This window comes from Rhopalosiphum maidis, chromosome 2, assembly GCF_003676215.2.
Source record: "Rhopalosiphum maidis isolate BTI-1 chromosome 2, ASM367621v3, whole genome shotgun sequence".
NCBI classification, from domain to species: Eukaryota; Metazoa; Arthropoda; class Insecta; order Hemiptera; family Aphididae; genus Rhopalosiphum; species Rhopalosiphum maidis.
Window position 1 is genome coordinate 14685534 of NC_040878.1, and position 18640 is coordinate 14704173.

At 25.0% G+C, this 18640-nt stretch overlaps 2 protein-coding genes across 12 annotated transcripts; one reads left to right on the plus strand and one right to left on the minus strand.

The window, feature by feature from the left end:
* Positions 1 to 325: 325 nt before the first annotated feature.
* On the minus strand, positions 326 to 15127 carry LOC113553340. Of its 11 annotated transcripts, none has more exons than XM_026956629.1 (16): positions 14693 to 15125; positions 14328 to 14437; positions 8751 to 8977; positions 8256 to 8672; positions 8104 to 8187; positions 7050 to 7192; positions 6799 to 6975; positions 5814 to 6035; positions 5505 to 5700; positions 4787 to 4847; positions 4609 to 4716; positions 4116 to 4196; positions 3693 to 3824; positions 2351 to 2424; positions 2212 to 2227; positions 597 to 740 (listed from the first exon to the last, which is right to left on the minus strand). In XM_026956629.1, exons 2-16 carry the CDS (start codon positions 14412 to 14414, stop codon positions 732 to 734), a joined length of 2034 nt encoding a protein of 677 aa, XP_026812430.1. In that variant the 5' UTR covers positions 14415 to 14437; positions 14693 to 15125; the 3' UTR covers positions 597 to 731. The 11 variants fall into 11 exon arrangements, with proteins under 11 accessions (XP_026812436.1, XP_026812428.1, XP_026812429.1 ...); XM_026956631.1 differs by having other exon boundaries at positions 616 to 740; positions 3693 to 3852; positions 14693 to 15126; XM_026956627.1 differs by lacking the exon at positions 2212 to 2227 and having other exon boundaries at positions 332 to 740; positions 6808 to 6975.
* Positions 15128 to 15451: 324 nt separating this feature from the next.
* Positions 15452 to 17313, plus strand: LOC113553973 (vesicle transport protein SFT2A). Its single transcript, XM_026957586.1, has 5 exons — positions 15452 to 15481; positions 15701 to 15782; positions 16731 to 16909; positions 16987 to 17104; positions 17171 to 17313. Exons 2-5 carry the CDS (start codon positions 15714 to 15716, stop codon positions 17297 to 17299), a joined length of 495 nt encoding a protein of 164 aa, XP_026813387.1. The 5' UTR covers positions 15452 to 15481; positions 15701 to 15713; the 3' UTR covers positions 17300 to 17313.
* The last annotated feature ends 1327 nt before the right edge of the window (positions 17314 to 18640 follow it).

Below are 18640 nucleotides of genomic sequence, written 5' to 3' on the forward strand. Positions count from 1 at the left end.
AAAATAACAAATTAGAAATAATGTTAATAAACAAAGTATTTTTATCTTATAACCACTAAATACAGTAATTAAAGAGTATAATAAATTAATAAATATTGTATTCTATATTTATAATACATAGGTAGGTATAATAAACTAAATATTTATTAATTTTATATTTAATAATATAATTATTATTGGGAGTGTAATATATTTAATGAAAACATTTTCAACATAAAATAATAGTTATTACTTTAAGAAATAAATCCCTTATATTTAAATCATAATTTAATTCTAGAAAAATTATATTAATGTAACACAAACAAAATATATAATTCATATAAACAAAACAAAGATTGACTAGTTTGATTTTGGTAAAGTGGAAAAAAGATTACTTATTTTAAGCAAAAAAAAACCCCCACATTTAAGTTACACAAAAAATAAATATATTTTATATATATTTATATATAAATATAAAGAACATAAATTATACATTTGGAAACAAAACTTATATAATACAAATAGATAAACTTATTAGTTGTAGAAAATAAATGGTAATTTAAATTTTTATTTTAAATTTAACTATTAATGGAACCTTAAACATGGAATGTTTTTGTTAATACTGGTCGAAGAGAACGTTTGGAAGAAATCAAACATTCGGTAACGTTCTTCCTGCATCCATGAGAAATTTGTGCTTTAGCATGCCGATACGTATACGATTGCCAGACACAGACTTGGATCTCTCTGTCATATCATTGCACCTAAAAATATATAACACTGTGAGTTTTCAATTATATGTGATAAATTCATAAGGTATCATATTGGAATTATTTTTTGCTATAAAAATATTAATAAAACAATCAAAAATTTCTTGTGTATTTTTACATAATAATAACAGCAACAGTTAAACATAATTTTTATATTTCATTCTTTGGCTTTTAAAGAAGTAATTTTATAATTTTAAATTAATATATTTTTAACAGTTTTCCATTGGTACAGGTTTTTTCTATTTATGTAATGAGTAATGATTGTTAATGTGTACATTATAAAATTTATTTGAAATCAATAATTATGAAAACAAAAATCATTATAACATATATTATATACCTAAATAATTTAAATTATTCTTAGTTATTGACAAATCTAAAAATATTCTTACTTATTTTTTGTGTTAAAATGATTGACTCCTATGTTATATTAAAAAATATAAAATAAAATTTTTTCTAAAATTCATATAAGTTAACTTAATAATTTAATTATTGGGAAAAATAAAGTAAATACAAATCGAGTTTACAATGTGAAGTTTTACACTTGTGTTCTAATTACTTGGTTTCATAGTTTTAGTTTTTATCATTATGTTTGACTATAGTATATTAATTTTAACTATATTTTTTTGAGATGTATAAGATTATAAAATTTATTGTTTTATAATAAAAAGAAATGCATTCACGAAATAAAAAAAAAACTATTTCATGTAAAGGATATAAATTGTTTTATTTAATTGTCTCTCACTTCATTTGTTATTTAAATTATGTAAATGTAAACACAAATATTTTTAGGGCAATACTTCAAACCATTAATTGATTATTATAGTTAATCACTTTTTATTAAATGAAATGACAATATTACCACAAAGTTTTAATTAATTCATTACCAAAAATTACATGAAAATATGTTAACTGGTTTTTTTTTTTTTTTTTTGTAATGATTACATCATTTAAAGAGTGCATACTGGTACAATTTACAATTATTTAAATTCAAAATGTCTCTTGTCTTTTAAAAATATGGAATAGATTATCATGCAATGAGGGAAATAAATAATAGTTAGGTAGTTTGGAAAATTACTACCATGCTTAATGATACATTAAAATGTATATGAACTACATGTAAATGTTTATATTGGAAAAACCTACAAATTTAATAAATTACAAAAGTTAATAAAAAATTAATGAAGCATAATTTCAAAATATTAAATTAAGGAAAGTAGTAAATGATAGTATATCATAACACACAATATAATATTTAAATTATTCATAATTTATTCCATTGACATTCTATACAATTTCATAATTCATTAATATTAAAAAAAAAAACAATAAAACCCTATACTTAAACTACCTTCATGCTCATATAAGAGTGAGTGCCAGATGGTCAAAGCATTATTATAGACAAGCAGAAATAATCGAATGCACACATTGCGAATAAACAAAACACCATGTCTAGTTTATCTACCTTTCCCAACGTGAAGCTATTGTTGACAGAAATCGCGTCATTGTTTGCATAAACAAAACATATATTCCACGTGTAAATAATCATATTTTAATACAATGTATGAGTATATACATCAATTATAAAATAAATAATTAGTTACCTTATTACAGGACGACCATTTGCCTGTCCTTCTCTATCGAATGTGCATAATGTTGGAGCTGTGGTCGACCGACACTTAAAATACAAAAACAAATACATATGTGTATGAAATACAGGTCAACCTCATTTTTCTTATAATATTGAATTTTTAAAATCTGAATTTGGAATTTTTAAATATATTTCAACCATAATATAAAATTGTTTACACTAGTTAAGGAGTGTCCTGAGACAATACAAACTTGTTTGTAATATCCTTTATAATTTAATTTAAAATAAACTTATAAAGGATATTATTTTTACAAATGTTGATATGGATATCAAATTCAAAATTTAAGCAAGTAGTTATTATAATACTTTTACTAAGGATAATACTTCTTAAGTATAGCCTACAAATTAAAACATGTTAAAGATTCATATCTTTCAAAATTATTTTCTTCAGAACACTAAGTTAAATAATTAATAAACAACTATTTGTTCAAATTTTAATTTTGATTCAGTAACATTTTCAGAAAAATTATACGCTAGTTTTCATTTAAAAAACAGAAATTTGTAAATCTACAGGACTGAGGACACTCAAGTGGTACAACAGGTACATTCCTTTTATACGAAACTGTCGAAACTACGGCTTTTTTCTCGCGACTATCACCCAAGATTACCTCAGTTATCGCGACTACCACAATTAGCTGAACGATATATCGATATCCATGCACTGCGTTCTAGCGTCGCAATTCACAATTTTTATATCTATAATCTATTACATTATATTATTAGTTTTTGTAATCTGATGTTTCTCAGGTCACGGAAAGTAGACTGTTTTGCAGAAATTCCGCATTAATCTAGTCTAATGAAAGTTGTGGTGTTTGTCGTTTAATTAATTTTGATATAGACGTGTGATCTTTACTAATCGTACACCAAGTAAGGCTGTAGCACGTAACTTGTGGCGTGCACCATGTAAAATATATTACAAATGATTACTGGGTATTCAAATCTTTTCTTTATTTTTTTTTATGTATATAATTCGAATGTAGCCATCCCCCTGATACCTACAGCTCAAAAAAAAAAATATCTAAGAATTAAATATGATTAAATTGTTAAGAAAACGTCTCACCAACGGGTACAACATCTTCTTAATAATATAAATAAAAATAAGGTAGTCTGTGATAATAGGAAAGTGTGCACATTATGAGTCTTAGATAACAGAGGTAGTCTTGAGTGGTGTCGCGATAATAGCTGTAGTCTCGTAAAGTACCGTGCAACAAATCTCAAGAATTTAAATATGGTTTAAGTAAATAAACTTAAAAATTCCTAAAATCAGATTTTTAATAACTCCTAAATTTACATACTCTGTCTGTTTGAGTGGCAGCATTTCTCGTTTCTATTGTTGTTATTGATGGCCGTGGTCGTTGAGCTATCTGTTCGTTGAGCATTTGAATAGTACGGTCCTTCTGTTCCATTTGTTGTGCCATATAAGCTATCTGAAACGGATGATCCGCAACTCAGCTCCTGATCAAGGAAAATGCATACTTGTCTCCGAAATGCAGTGGGATATTTATAAATACATATTTCCCTCATATTTAAATTGCTTAGCATTAAAATAATCATGCAAATCATGCTTCTATCTAAGTAATTTCTATTCAATGAGGTATTTTCAAATGAATAACAAGACACATTTTGAATTTATTAAATAATGTTTAAAACAGTAACAAGTTAGTTAGAAAATAAATGGAGACATGTATCTAATATGTATTTAAAATAATTTAACTAACCTGTTGTTTCAAATCCAAGATTTGATTTTCGTAACAACAATGGACTTCCTGGTCTTCTGGGTACGTTATATCTTGTTTGTCCTAGAATTGCACACAAATTACTTTCCATAAGAACATGAGATAAAAAAATAATATTGATGAATGTCGAATGATGATCCTTAAATAATTTAGTTAAAGGACATATGATTAATTGTTTTTCAACCTTGAAAAATAGTTAAAAATAACTATCTTAAAATAGGCCTTGGATTTTGGAATGGTCAGTGATGTTTTTATTATTTATTTTTAATAGAAGTAATCTATTTTTAAAATTGTTATAAATTAAACTATGTAGGTACTCGCTGCAATTTATTATATAGAAATTATTTATAATTACTATTTATCATTATTTTATATAGTCATTATCAAATATAAAAAACTTGTAATTTGTAAACATCAACACGTTTTTAATATATTATAAATACTAGTAAAAAATAAAAAATATAATTTAAATTACCTCTATTAGGGCACGGTTTAGTTCGAATAGCATGTTCTTGATAGTCGCTATGTCGTCCGTTACCTCTCGAAATCGATCGAAACTCATTAACACATCCCCATTGCTGCCCTAATAACCACTTCAAAATTACTCAAAATTGTCAATACCGCCCAAAAATTAAAATAAATTTCCTACTTACTTTGGAATCTGTATCATCTTTGACTGGAACTACTTCATCTTTGAGTGAGCTACTACTGTTTCTAAAAAGTTAAATACATAAAAAGATTATAAATGTGTGTAAACAGGTAATACTGGGAGGTAATAGGCATATTTAATTTAAACATGACATTATCCTTATTTATTTAAATATTTCGCTTAAACTTTACTAGTTTTAGCCTAAATTTACCTTTTAAACACTCGTTTTGACTTGTTAAATGCTTTTATCATTTCGAAATTTTAACACGTTTAATGTATATTATGCATAGAGTACTATTTTATAATCTTATTTGATAGTTTTTAAGAAATGGCTAAAAAGAAACACCTAAGGAGAAAGGTTTGATACTATGTTATTAAAAAATGAGGAAAAAATAAGTGACGGGAAAACAAACTACACGGTATATGGCTAACCGGTTTAATGACTCAGATGCAGGCAGTTGTAGAACACTGCTAGGTAGGTACGTTAACGTTACACGACCAGGACCAAGGTCATTAACATTGCCTCTTTTTATTCATATACAACAATGAAATATTTTTTCCCCCACCAAATATCAATTTTTTACTCATTCGTCCGCGTGTAATATGTATACGTTACGTTTACATTCTACAGTCTACACGGTACACCATACACGGTCGTTATAATTAAATAATATTACATTCATATAGACCACATAAATATTGAATTATTATTCAATACCCACCTCGGAGATGTCAAAGATTTCCATTCATTAAATGCATTTTGTTTGGTGTTTTCCAGTGTTTTCAATAGGTCTTCATTATCAGGATCGACAAGTTTATCATCTGCTTGATCATAGTCAACATCAAGCATCAGGTCATCAGAGTTGAGACTCTCACTTAAAGACCCATCAGCACTTAGTGATCTCCTTAAGGATTTGGCTATAATTTGAGAAAAATGTATAAGCATTTTAAAATTATCATTAAACTGACTATGATATACTTTTCATTTAAATTTTAAATATTTAAAACTATATAAATCTATAAATTATTACATTTTTTGTTACAACTGGAATGGTTTCCAAGTCTAAATATAGCATCATCAATGTCTTCTGCATTACAAGACTCTGAGGGAGGTCCACTAAACATAAGTGCAGGTTGATCAGCTATCTCATCATCAAAAAAATCTCTAGTGTCTGATGAAAAAGAACCAGATTTGGAGATATTGCATCGCAAAATTGGAGACATAGTGTCACGTTTGTCATTATTTGTAGATTCTGTAAGGGTAAATAGAATTTTACTGTTTTCAATGCATATTATATCAAATATATATAATAAAACTGCACAAACACATTTAGATATAAAAAGATTTTTTTATAAATGTTTATTATAATTTTCATTTTCCAAAATGAAAAAAGGGAAGAATTATTTTCTAATTAGAATTTATGTAAGTGATAAACATCCCAGAATAATTTCAATAAATATTATTTTTTGACATTGCTATATAAAAAGGTTAATTTGTTTTTTTTTTATTAATTATAAACCTCCTGGTTTTGTTTTCTGTTTATATGCCTGACAGTGAATGGAGTGTAGTAGTAGAAGTAGAATACAAATGTAATCGCCTCCTATACTTTTTTAGAGAAATCATATTTGCTATAACAATTAATTACTTTAATTCTTATTTATATTTATGAATAAAATTAGTATGAATTTTGAAAAATTATTAAAAATGTAATTAATTACACAAATAATTTAATAACATTGGAAATTTATAAATATTACTGTAATAGTTTAACATGATATTAAAATTTTATCATTTTAAAAATAAATAATATTTGATAATATTAATTGTACTATTAACATTTTTGATGTAATATTAATGAATATTTGATTAGAAAAATGGAAGATTTTAATTCAAAATTAGAAAATATTCTATTGTATAACTTTAAAAATAATTCTTTGTTGACACTTAATTTGTTTTATTATTTACATATATTATTTGTCCTAAATTTTTTTTGTTTTGACTAGAATATAATGTACCTGTCTTACTATGTGGAAATTCAGCTGATTCTGATTCAGTGGGACTTAAGCATTCATCATCTGGTGATGTTTCATCCTCAATTCTTATTGTAGAAGACATAGCAGCTAATGTAGCAAATGTTGTATCTTCAATATTCAATAAGACATCACGTAGTGATACAGACATATCAACATTGGCTATATAACAGAAATCATTAAAAGTCTATATTAAGACTTTATTCATTTAATTTTACACTATTTTAAGAAAATACCAAATTTATTATCAATGACATTTATTTTATCTTTCATTTCTGTGAATTCTTCTACTGCTAATGCTTCACCAGGTCCATATTCTTCATCACTACATGTATCTTTTCTATCAAATGGTTCAGTCTTTTCTTTTACAAACTCCTCTCTGTTAAAATATAATTAAAATTAATTTAATATTTAGTATTTAATAGTATGAAACATCTATAAACTAAGATACATATATTTTAACCCAGTGTCCTATCTAAAATGTTTAATAAAATAAAATTATTTATGGAGGATTTAAATAATAAAATCACATAAATCATTATCAGGTATAACTAACAAATAATAAAAAAATACTATCAGATGTAAATTTTTCCAAGTTATCAATTGTTATAAGATTATTAATATAGGCGCGCGCAGGAATTTTGTATGGGGTGTGCCAAGAAGAAAATTGGGCCGCTTTCCTTGTATGAATAATAATTCAACATAAATTTTGCTATTCAATGATTCATTTTTATATTCTAATAAATTTAATTCTACATTCTTAAATTATTAACAATTATTGTTGTATCATTCCTATATTGTATTGTAATTTGTAGCATAAACTTAACTTATCTTCAAAATTTTTTTTTTAATCATCATTTGAAGGTTGTTATACAATAAAGATAAATTAATTGAGTATATAGGCATAATATCACTGTAAGTCATTTAGGAATAAAATGATCTCAACAAATTATAAATGACTGTTGAAGTTATGATAAGTATACTGAAGATCATACAACTTATGTATTAATTTGTTTTTAAATTTTCATTACAATAAAATAAAATAATTCATTTTACCATAAATTGAAAATAATTATAAGTCACATAAAAACAAAATAAATTCGGATATGAATTTAATTCAAACCAGGATAATTTGGATTCTCGAATTTCATGCTTATCACTACACAGCATTATCGAGCATATACGGATTGTGATCAAGTACTATTTTAATTGTGGTCCTCACTAGATATTTTATCTTATTGTTAATAATAATATTATTTTAGTTAGATTATTATGGAAATAAAGTTTTACTTGTCGTGTTTCTCTTCATAACTGCTTAAATCTGAATCGTCATCAGACGATGTCAAATGTTTTGAAGATGAACTTGATACTTGTCTATTTAAAATAAGTTTTCAATGAAAACATAAGTAATGTATTAAATTATAAATATATTAACTACTAACCTCAAGTATTTATTAGCTCTTTCTCTAATTAAAGAACCTTTGGCATTTGAATTTATTGTAAGCCTTGATGGTCTATTAAAAGCAATAACTTCAGTAAATTCAACAGAGTCGGATAACTTTCGAATGGTCACTCCTTGTTGCATTTGTTTAATTGCTTCATTTTTTAGTCTCATGTTGGTAGCCGTTTTAGCACTTTTATTGGGACTTTTAGACACTTGATATCTGATCGGTATTTGAGGCCTAGGTAAATGACTAGAGGTAACTCTGGATACAGCAAATTTTGTGCCACTTGATAAAAGTTTAGGAATTTCCCTTTTTTGTGGTTCTGATTGACTTCTTCTTTCCACTTCTACTTTTTTTGGTGTTACTAGTGTAGTGGGTTGAACAAGTTTTGTTGCTGGTTTACAGAATCCAAATCTATATATGAAAAAAAAATTGAATTGAGAATAAGGAATTTAATAACAATTACAATTTTTTGTAAAGTTAAGTACAAACCTGTTGGGAGAAGGTGTATTACTTTTAGCTATACTTCTTGAACATTTTTCTGTAGGTGTTGACATTGGTTTGGGTAACATTTTAGATTCAAAATTGTTTTGCTTTTCAACAGATTGAATAGGAGCTGATATTGGTCTGATCTTATTGGTTTGGGTTGTTTTTTTGAACCCAAAAGACGATGCTAATCCTTTGGTTGCTGGTATCTGTTTTTTAGGGTATTGATTAGCCTAAAATAAAATACATAAGTAATAACTCAACTGTGTAACATTAACAATATAGTATTACACGGGTGTGAGAAATATTGTGTAATACACTAGAATACCATATGGTCATAGATGTGTATAATATAGGCATGAGTTATTGTAAACATGAGGCCATTCCCATTCCCTATTCCATAAGAGAACATTAAATTAGTAAGGCACTGTCAATGACCTGAATTATGTTTTAATAATTTAATATGGGCATACTAAATATATTTATCATTTATTAACTACTAACTAGGCTTAAAAAGGTATACTGTATATCCAGCATATTGTATATATAAGGCAAGTGTAACTAGGTGATCTTGACTACATTAAACCACTATAAATATTTACCTAAACTATATTTTTAAAAGCAATTTAAATTAGTATTAATCAAAAGGATCAAGGACAAAGACAATAGCACAACATTAATCATTGTTCAACAATTTTTTTTTCAAACTAAAAAAATAGTTGAACAATGATAAATATAGGCTATATTTGTTAATGTCTTAGCTTAAAATATTAAATTGTTGGGATGTTTAATTAATAGTTATCATTGATTTTAGAAATTTACTAAATACTTAAATATTTTCTTTATTAAGTATTCTGTACCTATATTACCAGTATTACCTGAAATCTGAATAGATAGTATAGTAGGGACCTATTATGTATTTTTAATTTAATATAACTAATTAGTTAATCAAAAAATTGTGAATTCGCGTATCATTTTGGAAAATTCTGATATTATATTTTAAAAACTTGGTAAAGTTTAAATATTTAATAATATTGTCAATTAATGTATGCATTTGACTACGATTATTTGACCATCCATATTTTTTTACGTACTACCTATACCAAATTGGAAAATTCTTAATTATTTAGTATTTATACATCAGGATTTGTTTTCAGGGGGGGAGGGGGTTAAACATTCATATTTGACTCAATAAGAAAATAAGAAATAATTTAAAAACATATATATATATATACACATACTATTTAAAATAAAAGTTTTCGGAGTGGGCTTAAGACAAAAAGCACCCCCCCCTGGATACGGCACTGCTATACAGTATACGTACCTGTACAATAATATAAACACTACTATTGTCTATTAAGTTTATATTACTTTCATCAATTTGTGTATATAAATCACATAAGTTACTAATATAATACTTTAATTTAGTATGCATTTTAAACTTTAAAATTATAACTTATTCCAAACTACTCCAATATATATATAAAGAATAATATTAATTATGAATGTATGCGCGATAAACTAGAAATCAGAAGAATGAAGCATGTCTTAAACAATATATGCGATTAAAAATACAGATAGACAACCATTTTCACATTTAAATCATTATTATACCACGAAAATAATTTTCTCAAAACGAATACTCATTGTTCCCCACTACCGGAAATCATTGTTCCGACTGATTATTGTAATATACATTTATACACCAAAGCATCTATAATGCATTGGATAAAAAATACTACCTAGAATAAATAATAGTCACAATAGCAGAAATAATCCGATCATGATAACAAATTGATAAAATCATTTTTAATTTTAAAACTTTTTTTTTTATTTATTGCAGTAATTTATTTAAAATTATTAATCAAATAACATTTCGTATAGTCATCATAAGATATTATTAACTAATAATCAAATTAACGTCTAATATTAAAACCTACCTATATAATATAACAAATCACAATATTAAACTTTGCAATGTAATAATAACTGAAATGATAAAATTATTCAATATTCGTAAATTATTGTTTGTACACTTCAATAAGAAATTACTATTTAACTATTTAGCTATAGCGGCATTTTGAAAAATGAAAAAGACATAGGATGTTTGGATAAATTGAGAAGAACATTTTTTTTTTTTATAAAAATAAAATAATTTAATCTTCACGAAATATTTTTGTTTTCTTTATATTTTTTTAAAGTAATAACTTGTAACTAAAGTTGCACTAGTCAGTAAGGCACATCATTAACATTTTCAATGTGATAGTTATCAATTATTAGATAAATACCTAGTTTAGAGTGTATTATATTAGACACTGCAATATATTTTCTTAATTAATCACTTTTTTCTAAATATAATTTTTGAAAAAGATCAATATATTATAGTTATAGATCAAAATGCCAAAATGTATTATAAAAAATGTAATATAGGATTTCATATTTTAAAATCTGATAAAGTAATTATTAAAAAAAAATAAAATTATTAATACATAATTATAATTTATAATCAATTGCACTATTAATTAATATAAGTACTTTACTTAAGAGTTAAGAATGTTAAGATGATGCCACATTTACATCCACAATACGTCCTAAGAACGTAGGTATACAACATAACAAATTTGTAGTCATCAATTCCAATTTTGAGTGCACTTATTTACTTATTTAACAATGGTTAAATTTAATAATATAGTGAATTGAAATGATTGGTTTTAGAAATCAGTTCTACGATTTTTCGTGGGTTATTTAATATTTTACGATATTTTAATTCTTAAAATTACGTCGCACCCGCATGTGCTGTATTGCTGTCTTCGTCCTACTAACGTACACCATACTACCATAGCAAATTTGAGTTCAGAAAAATCCATTTTATGTTTTTAACTATAATTTTAGTCAATTTGCCAATAATTATCAAACATAAAGTTAACCATATTATCTATGGCATTAAGTAGACTTTTATTGGTATTTTAATTTTAAACTAAATTAGTTCGCTATGTGAAATATTAAAACTTTAAAATGCTTATGTCATAATTCACTATAAAATTTAAATATCAATAAAAGCCTAAATGGGTTGTGCTAAAAGCAAATTGTCTATGTATTGTAGTATTATACGTTAGCAAGACGGAGACAACACATGCGGATACGAAGTCCTCAAGAGCACGTTATGAGCATTTTTTAATTGTAATATTTTAAACTTACTTGCTACAAAATTAAAAATTCGTAAAAAAAAAAACCAGTGAGAGTTTGATAATAGGTAAATTTTCTCAAGTATAGTAGAAAATTGAAACTGTTATAAACAAATTTGATATATCGTACGTTTACGTTTGTATGACTAAGATACTATGCGGGCGTAACATCCTTTTAAGAGCATGTCAACGCACTATTAGTTTTATTTCACACATATATTCAAATTTGTATCCAATAGAACCAATGTAATGTTCTTTACTTTAATAATACAATGAATTGACTAATGACAAAATTTAAAGTTAAGAAAATTATCTATGTTTATATTTGGCTTTTTTACGATATTTTATTTGTATTCAAGTTATAAGATCTAAAATAATTTTTAGAATTTTATCATAGATTGATATACTCATTAATGTAAATATAGATTTAACTTCCCCTAAATTTAGTTTTAAAGTTGTAAAATCTTGTAAGAAATTTTATTTTATTAAGTTTACAATGTATGTATCTAATATTGATATTTACATAACTAAATAACTATACAGTATACAGTATAAATTTATTGTAAAGAGTAGAGCATTCCGCTAAAATTTTTTGGCCTAGTTGCGCTAATGTGTATATCCTATATTATGATAGACGGAAATTTAAAAAAAAAACACAATATGATACACGTATTTTACATTTCTACTTGTCAATAAATTATAAGTTATTGAATATTTTTAGAAAACAATTCTAGTAGATTAAATAATATTACCATTATTTTGAAGTTTTTTTGTAATATTTTCTTGAAGTTTCTTGTCTAATGCAATTCTGATAAGTACATACAATTATGCAACATGGTTTAAAATAATATCACCTTAATATCACTTAAATTGTATTTAGTTCTGCAAGTCTGCAATGCTATTTATAAGGAATTTTAACACAATAATATACGAAAAACTCGATGTCAAAGTTACTAACAAATATTGATTTTATTATTTGATAAGTTATATTTTAAACATTTAAACTATTAAATAAACTATCACGTATTACTCATTTATATTATTTTACAATGAGCACGTTTATAAAATACTGCAACACTATAATTAATATTATCAACCGAAATAATGTATTAACATTTTATAAATAATTGTACTTAGAACTTTTTATTCGATGGAATCATTTGAATTTTAAATGTAGTGATTTGTCAATAAATAATGCATGCACAATGCACACTAGAAAAAATAAGTATAGAAACAATGCGAAAATCCACTGCAATTGAATACGAATAGGCACATATTATGAAAGCCCGGGGGGTTGGTAAGGTGCTATATAAACGCACCTACTGGACATGCTCAGTAAAGTGGATCAATACCGAGAACATACTAAGTTGAAGAGGGTAGAAATGATCTCGGAAAAAAAGATGATGAGTCATCATTATTTATTTTTATTTTCTATTTCCCCAACAATTTTTATTAATAATATTAATATTAACTGTAGGATGTTAGTATAAATATAATTCACATAGCTGATTAACATATTAGATAATGCCATAACGGATTAATTTTAATATTCATTTTGTTTTTTTTAATATACCTGTAACTTAACTTATTTGGCTTTATTGCTTTAACAAACACTTGAAAAGATGAAAGTCACCAAGGAAATTTTTTTATAGAAAAGAATAATTTCTTCTATTATATTATTACGTTGTTTTCTTCACTTTCTATTGTTTAACAAGTTGACACATGTCTCCATAACAAAAACCTTGAAATGTAATCTGTGAAATGTTAGTTAAAAAGATAAAACTGAATATACTAGAATTTCAATGATTCATTCACAAAGGATAGTGAAAATGAAATCCATACCAAATAATATTATATTAGTATGCTTATATGGGTAGGTATATTGTTTTGTATTCATATAAACATGCTTTATAACAATGGTTATAAATTATAATAACTTGAACGATTACAAAACGTATAATGTCGTAATTATGATAAAATTATATGAACAGGAAATTATTTTATGTAACAATTGAATATAGAATTAAAAATTAAAAATATTTAAATATAAATTATGTACCTACCTAATGGAATTTATATTATACTTTGAGAATAGCTGAAAAATAAATTGTTTACCTATAGTTCTACCAAAATCGTAATTTAGATTAAATGAGTTACACAAGTTGGCAGTTATTGCAAGTTGAGGTATACAATTACAATATTATACCTACACTACATTATATTTTGTTGTACCTATTAATATATTTTATTACACAAAACATATTATCAATCAGTTTTCATGTAAAAATCATACAATGCATTTTAAAACAACCACATAGTATATTTTTAACTTATTATTCGTCTCTTTTATGAACATCTCAAAAGATGTAAAAACGAAAAATAATACTATTATTCTTACATTGCTGGACGGCAGGAAGCTCATGATGGGTAGTATTTTTTTTTTGTGTACAGCTTTAGACGTACTTTTGCTCGAATTACATCCCATAAATATCCAAAGAATCGCTCAAACTACAAACAAAAATAATTTTAAAACAAATTAAAATTAATTAAATTATATTAACAATAATTATAAAAAGAATCGACGTATAGATTATAATTTATAATGATTTAATATGAATAATAGGTACTGAAATAAAATAAATATGATTAAGTATTAAATACGCAGAATGCAGTACTATATAGCATATAATTGATGTGTTCAATACTTTAGTGTATAGTATATATTTTATATATATATATACTACGAAACATTATAATAAGTACCTATAATATTATGTATGGCACGACCGAGTATATATATGCAGTTATTATTTGCGACGGGTTTAATCGAATTATTTGTATGATGATAACAAGTCAATAAAACGCACAACCGTTCCAAGGTCTAATCGCGGTTTAATTTCGCTATATCTAACACATTTCGGATGATCCGTCACATATTATAATAATCGATCCCGCACGTCTATTTTCGGTATTTATCCAGACAAGCTAGTTGGATATAACACGCACAATTCACAAACGACACAAACCCACATCACCAAACCAATGGGCTCGACGGTTACTACCGTACTGTCGTACTAACACTACTAAACGCCCAAAACCTAATAATTAATGAATAGTAAAATATTATAGTAAATACAAATCGGCGCAGACAGTTGTCGACAACGTACGGTGCGGCGGTGGGGTGACGATTACGCAAAGGAAGGAGTGTACTGTGTACTACCGTCAGTCACCACCACCACTACCACATACACCACGATCGGAATCGCGTTGCCTCGTCGCTTTTCCGACACGACGAGTCAGGCACTCAGGCGCGCGGTGTGCCCTTATCTCTTATCAATGTTTAAAATTTATTTCAATAACAAAAAACAATTATTTTCTATTTTTTCCTCATAAATAAATCGTAATAAAAAACCTAACTAGAATAACTCCAAAATAAAATAAAAATCTTAAACTGTAACTTCTTCAAGTCTAAAAACAATTACAACACACTTGATTGTATATTATACGTTTAACTACCATCTACTACTATTACTACTGCTGCCACTACTACAGGTTACATATTAATACATTATTATTATTTACGGTTACGTAGATTAAATTTATTTAATCTTATCCTAAATATTTTTACAAAGCATCGAATTTCTTTAATACAAAATTAATTTTTTTATGCTCTAAAATTGGATAACGAATATTCAAGTTCTAGCTCTATTGATTAGAGTATTATAAAAATATTTTATAATATTTAGTTAATAAATATATTTTGTTTCATAGACAATATATAAATATGGACATGTTAAGAAAAGCGTTGAGTGGTCAAGATCGAGACAATGATAGTTCTACTGGAATTTTGCCTGTAAGTAAATTTTTCTCATTACAAACAATTTTATGTTGTGCTATTGATTTTAGTCTAAATAATATTATCATTGTTAACATCACTGATAATAAAAATACTAAAAAATTTTATATATCTGTGGTTAACATACTTAATAATAAGCAAATTTTAGAACATTAACTTCATAAATGTTAACTTTTATAAAAACAACATTTATAAAATCAAGTTACAAAATGGTTAATTAATGTCTATAGTATAACCCAATGATTTTGATATGCAGGGCCGGATTACGGATTTTGCCACTCATAGACTGAAATAAATTTACCACCTAAAAAAAAAAAGCTATTTCGTTTCGACCGTTAAAATTTGCCGCCCTAGACTGTAACCTAAACAGCTTAAGTGGTAATATGGCCCTGTTAATATGGGCATTTAGTATAAGTAGTATAGTTATTAAGGTTGCCTAACAGATTTTGAATTCCACAAATTGGGACATGATATTTATATGCTATCTTATTAATTCAAAATTGTTTACAGGATGTTTAATAATTTATTACTTATATAATTATATTTAAAAATCAACCTGTATAGTAGTATACACCTAACTCTTATATACAACTTTTGTTATTTTAAATGTTTGAAAAATTGTATTCTAATACTCAATTAGGGGTGAACATATATGGAATTTGAAAATAATATAATTTGATCATGAGTACAATAGTACAAATATATTAATCTGGACTTATATATTTGAATTAATTTCATTCCTATCCATACTTTTAATTTAATAATTGAAATTATGTTGTAATTAAATAATAATTAAAATGTTAATCAGTATCTATAAATTAGTAACCTTTTTATTAATATTTAATATATTCACTTTTATTTTTATTTAACAATTGTTATTCCTAATCTACTCATATGACACATTTTTAGATAATTAACTTGAATTGTAATTGTATCTGTTTGCAGAATGTTAATCAAATGTCATCATTAGAATGGTCTACTCGTATAAAAGGATTTATTGCATGCTTTGTAATTGGAATTTTTTTTTCATTATTGGGTGCCACAGCATTAGTTTTACCTCTACATAGAAAAATTGCCGTATTTGGTATTTTTTACACACTCGGAAATATTACATCGCTTCTTAGGTAAAATACAATAAAATATTATATACTATAATTTTATATATTATAATATTATATACATATATTTAATTAATTTTCAGTACTTGTTTTTTAATGGGGCCAGTAAAACAAATAAAAAAGATGTTTTCGTCCTCTAGAATTGTTGCAACCATCATTGCTCTTGCAATGATTGTCCTTACATTAGTTGCTGCAATTGGCGTAAGTTGCAATCAGAATTTTTTATTGAATTAATTGTTATGTTATTTTGTATTTTAATAATTTCAGATGAAAAATGCCCCATTAACTTTTCTTTGCATTATTTTTCAATTTCTCGCATTGACTTGGTACTCCTTGTCTTACATACCTTACGCAAGAGATGCCATTAAAAGCTCGATGTCTACAATCATAGCATAATTCATTGTTCATTTGTTTAAACGTTAATAAATTCATGGTTAACTTAAAATTGTTATCATAGATGATAGAAAATAAAAATAAACACTATTGTATCTATCGATTCGTTATACAAATTGTATTCCAGTACGTTAATTTGTTGAAATTTATACTTAACTATTTAGTGTTAAAAGTGAATTCAGTTGTCTGCTAAGTCATAATTTATACACATGTTTATACATCGTTGTTATTAATACTATATGGGTATTTATTTAGTACAAGCATTTATTAAAAATATAGTATTTTCATAAACTTAATTAATATATTGAGAATTTGGATAACTAGCAATAACTAATGAGATAAAAAATTGTTTATGATACTGTTAATTATAATTATTGTCTTCCTATAGAATCTGATTTTGTTATTATTTAAGAGAAATATTTTATTTTTTTTATAGCTGATTGATTGTAATTTGAATCTATTAACATACAAATGTTCACTAACTAAACTATGTCAATTATTATATTGTATTATGTCAATTAATTATGGTACTATGTCAATTTAATTTGGAAATGTTATAAAGTTAAGTTTAATTGTAAGCAATAGTGTAATGTATGTGTTAAATTATATTTATGATTATGTTTTTTAGTTACTATGTTGATAAATATAAAATTAAATATTCCATTTTTACAATAATGTTAAATGTAAAAATGTGAATCAGTAAATAAAAACTACATTTATTTAATAAAAATTCATTCAAAAGTAAATCAATTGAGTTTTAAATTTATTTTTGTGTTTAATTATATAAATAGTCTATATCTATTGTATAAATATAATTTGAATTCAATAATAAATCATAGCATATGAAAAACAATTTTTAGTTGAGATGGTTAGTGTTATATTAATGTTTATTATTATATAATATAATAATTTTTCTATTTTACAGTTTTATTCCTAACAGAAATAAAATGTAAGGTTGAATTATTTTTTTCAGATAAAATTAAATTAAAAAATGTAATTTTGTATATAATAATATACATTAAAAATGTTAAGTAAGTATCAAATTTATTATAGATATCTATGAATAATATTTTTAAATTACAATAAAATGAATAAAATTATTAATCTTTGTTTAATTATTTAATTTTATCCAACTTTGAGACTTAATTATAATATTATATATTTAATATTTTTAAATATTATTATAGACAACCTTGCATTAAATTCAAGCCTTTGTTATAAAAATTGAAGATATCATAACTTAACAACTACAAAATAAATTGCAAATCTTAGTGAATTTGATGATTTTTTTATAAAATCATGACCCTTAGACCATGTATTAGTTGTATCTTAAATATTTCTAAA

What these genes read in the sequence shown, in the direction of transcription:
- LOC113553340 (XM_026956626.1), bottom strand. Translation starts at nt 14,414, where the DNA reads ATGGGATGTAATTCGAGCAAAAGTACGTCTAAAGCTGTACACAAAAAA. An exon ending in TATGAAGAGAAACACGACAA is followed by an intron (nt 7,193 to 8,103) that starts GTAAAACTTTAT and finishes ATATTTTAACAG; the next exon opens with AGAGGAGTTTGTAAAAGAAA. An exon ending in TAAACCGTGCCCTAATAGAG is followed by an intron (nt 4,197 to 4,608) that starts GTAATTTAAATT and finishes GTGCAATTCTAG; the next exon opens with GACAAACAAGATATAACGTA.
- LOC113553973 (XM_026957586.1), top strand. Translation starts at nt 15,714, where the DNA reads ATGGACATGTTAAGAAAAGCGTTGAGTGGTCAAGATCGAGACAATGAT. An exon ending in AATATTACATCGCTTCTTAG is followed by an intron (nt 16,910 to 16,986) that starts GTAAAATACAAT and finishes ATTAATTTTCAG; the next exon opens with TACTTGTTTTTTAATGGGGC. An exon ending in CATTAGTTGCTGCAATTGGC is followed by an intron (nt 17,105 to 17,170) that starts GTAAGTTGCAAT and finishes TAATAATTTCAG; the next exon opens with ATGAAAAATGCCCCATTAAC.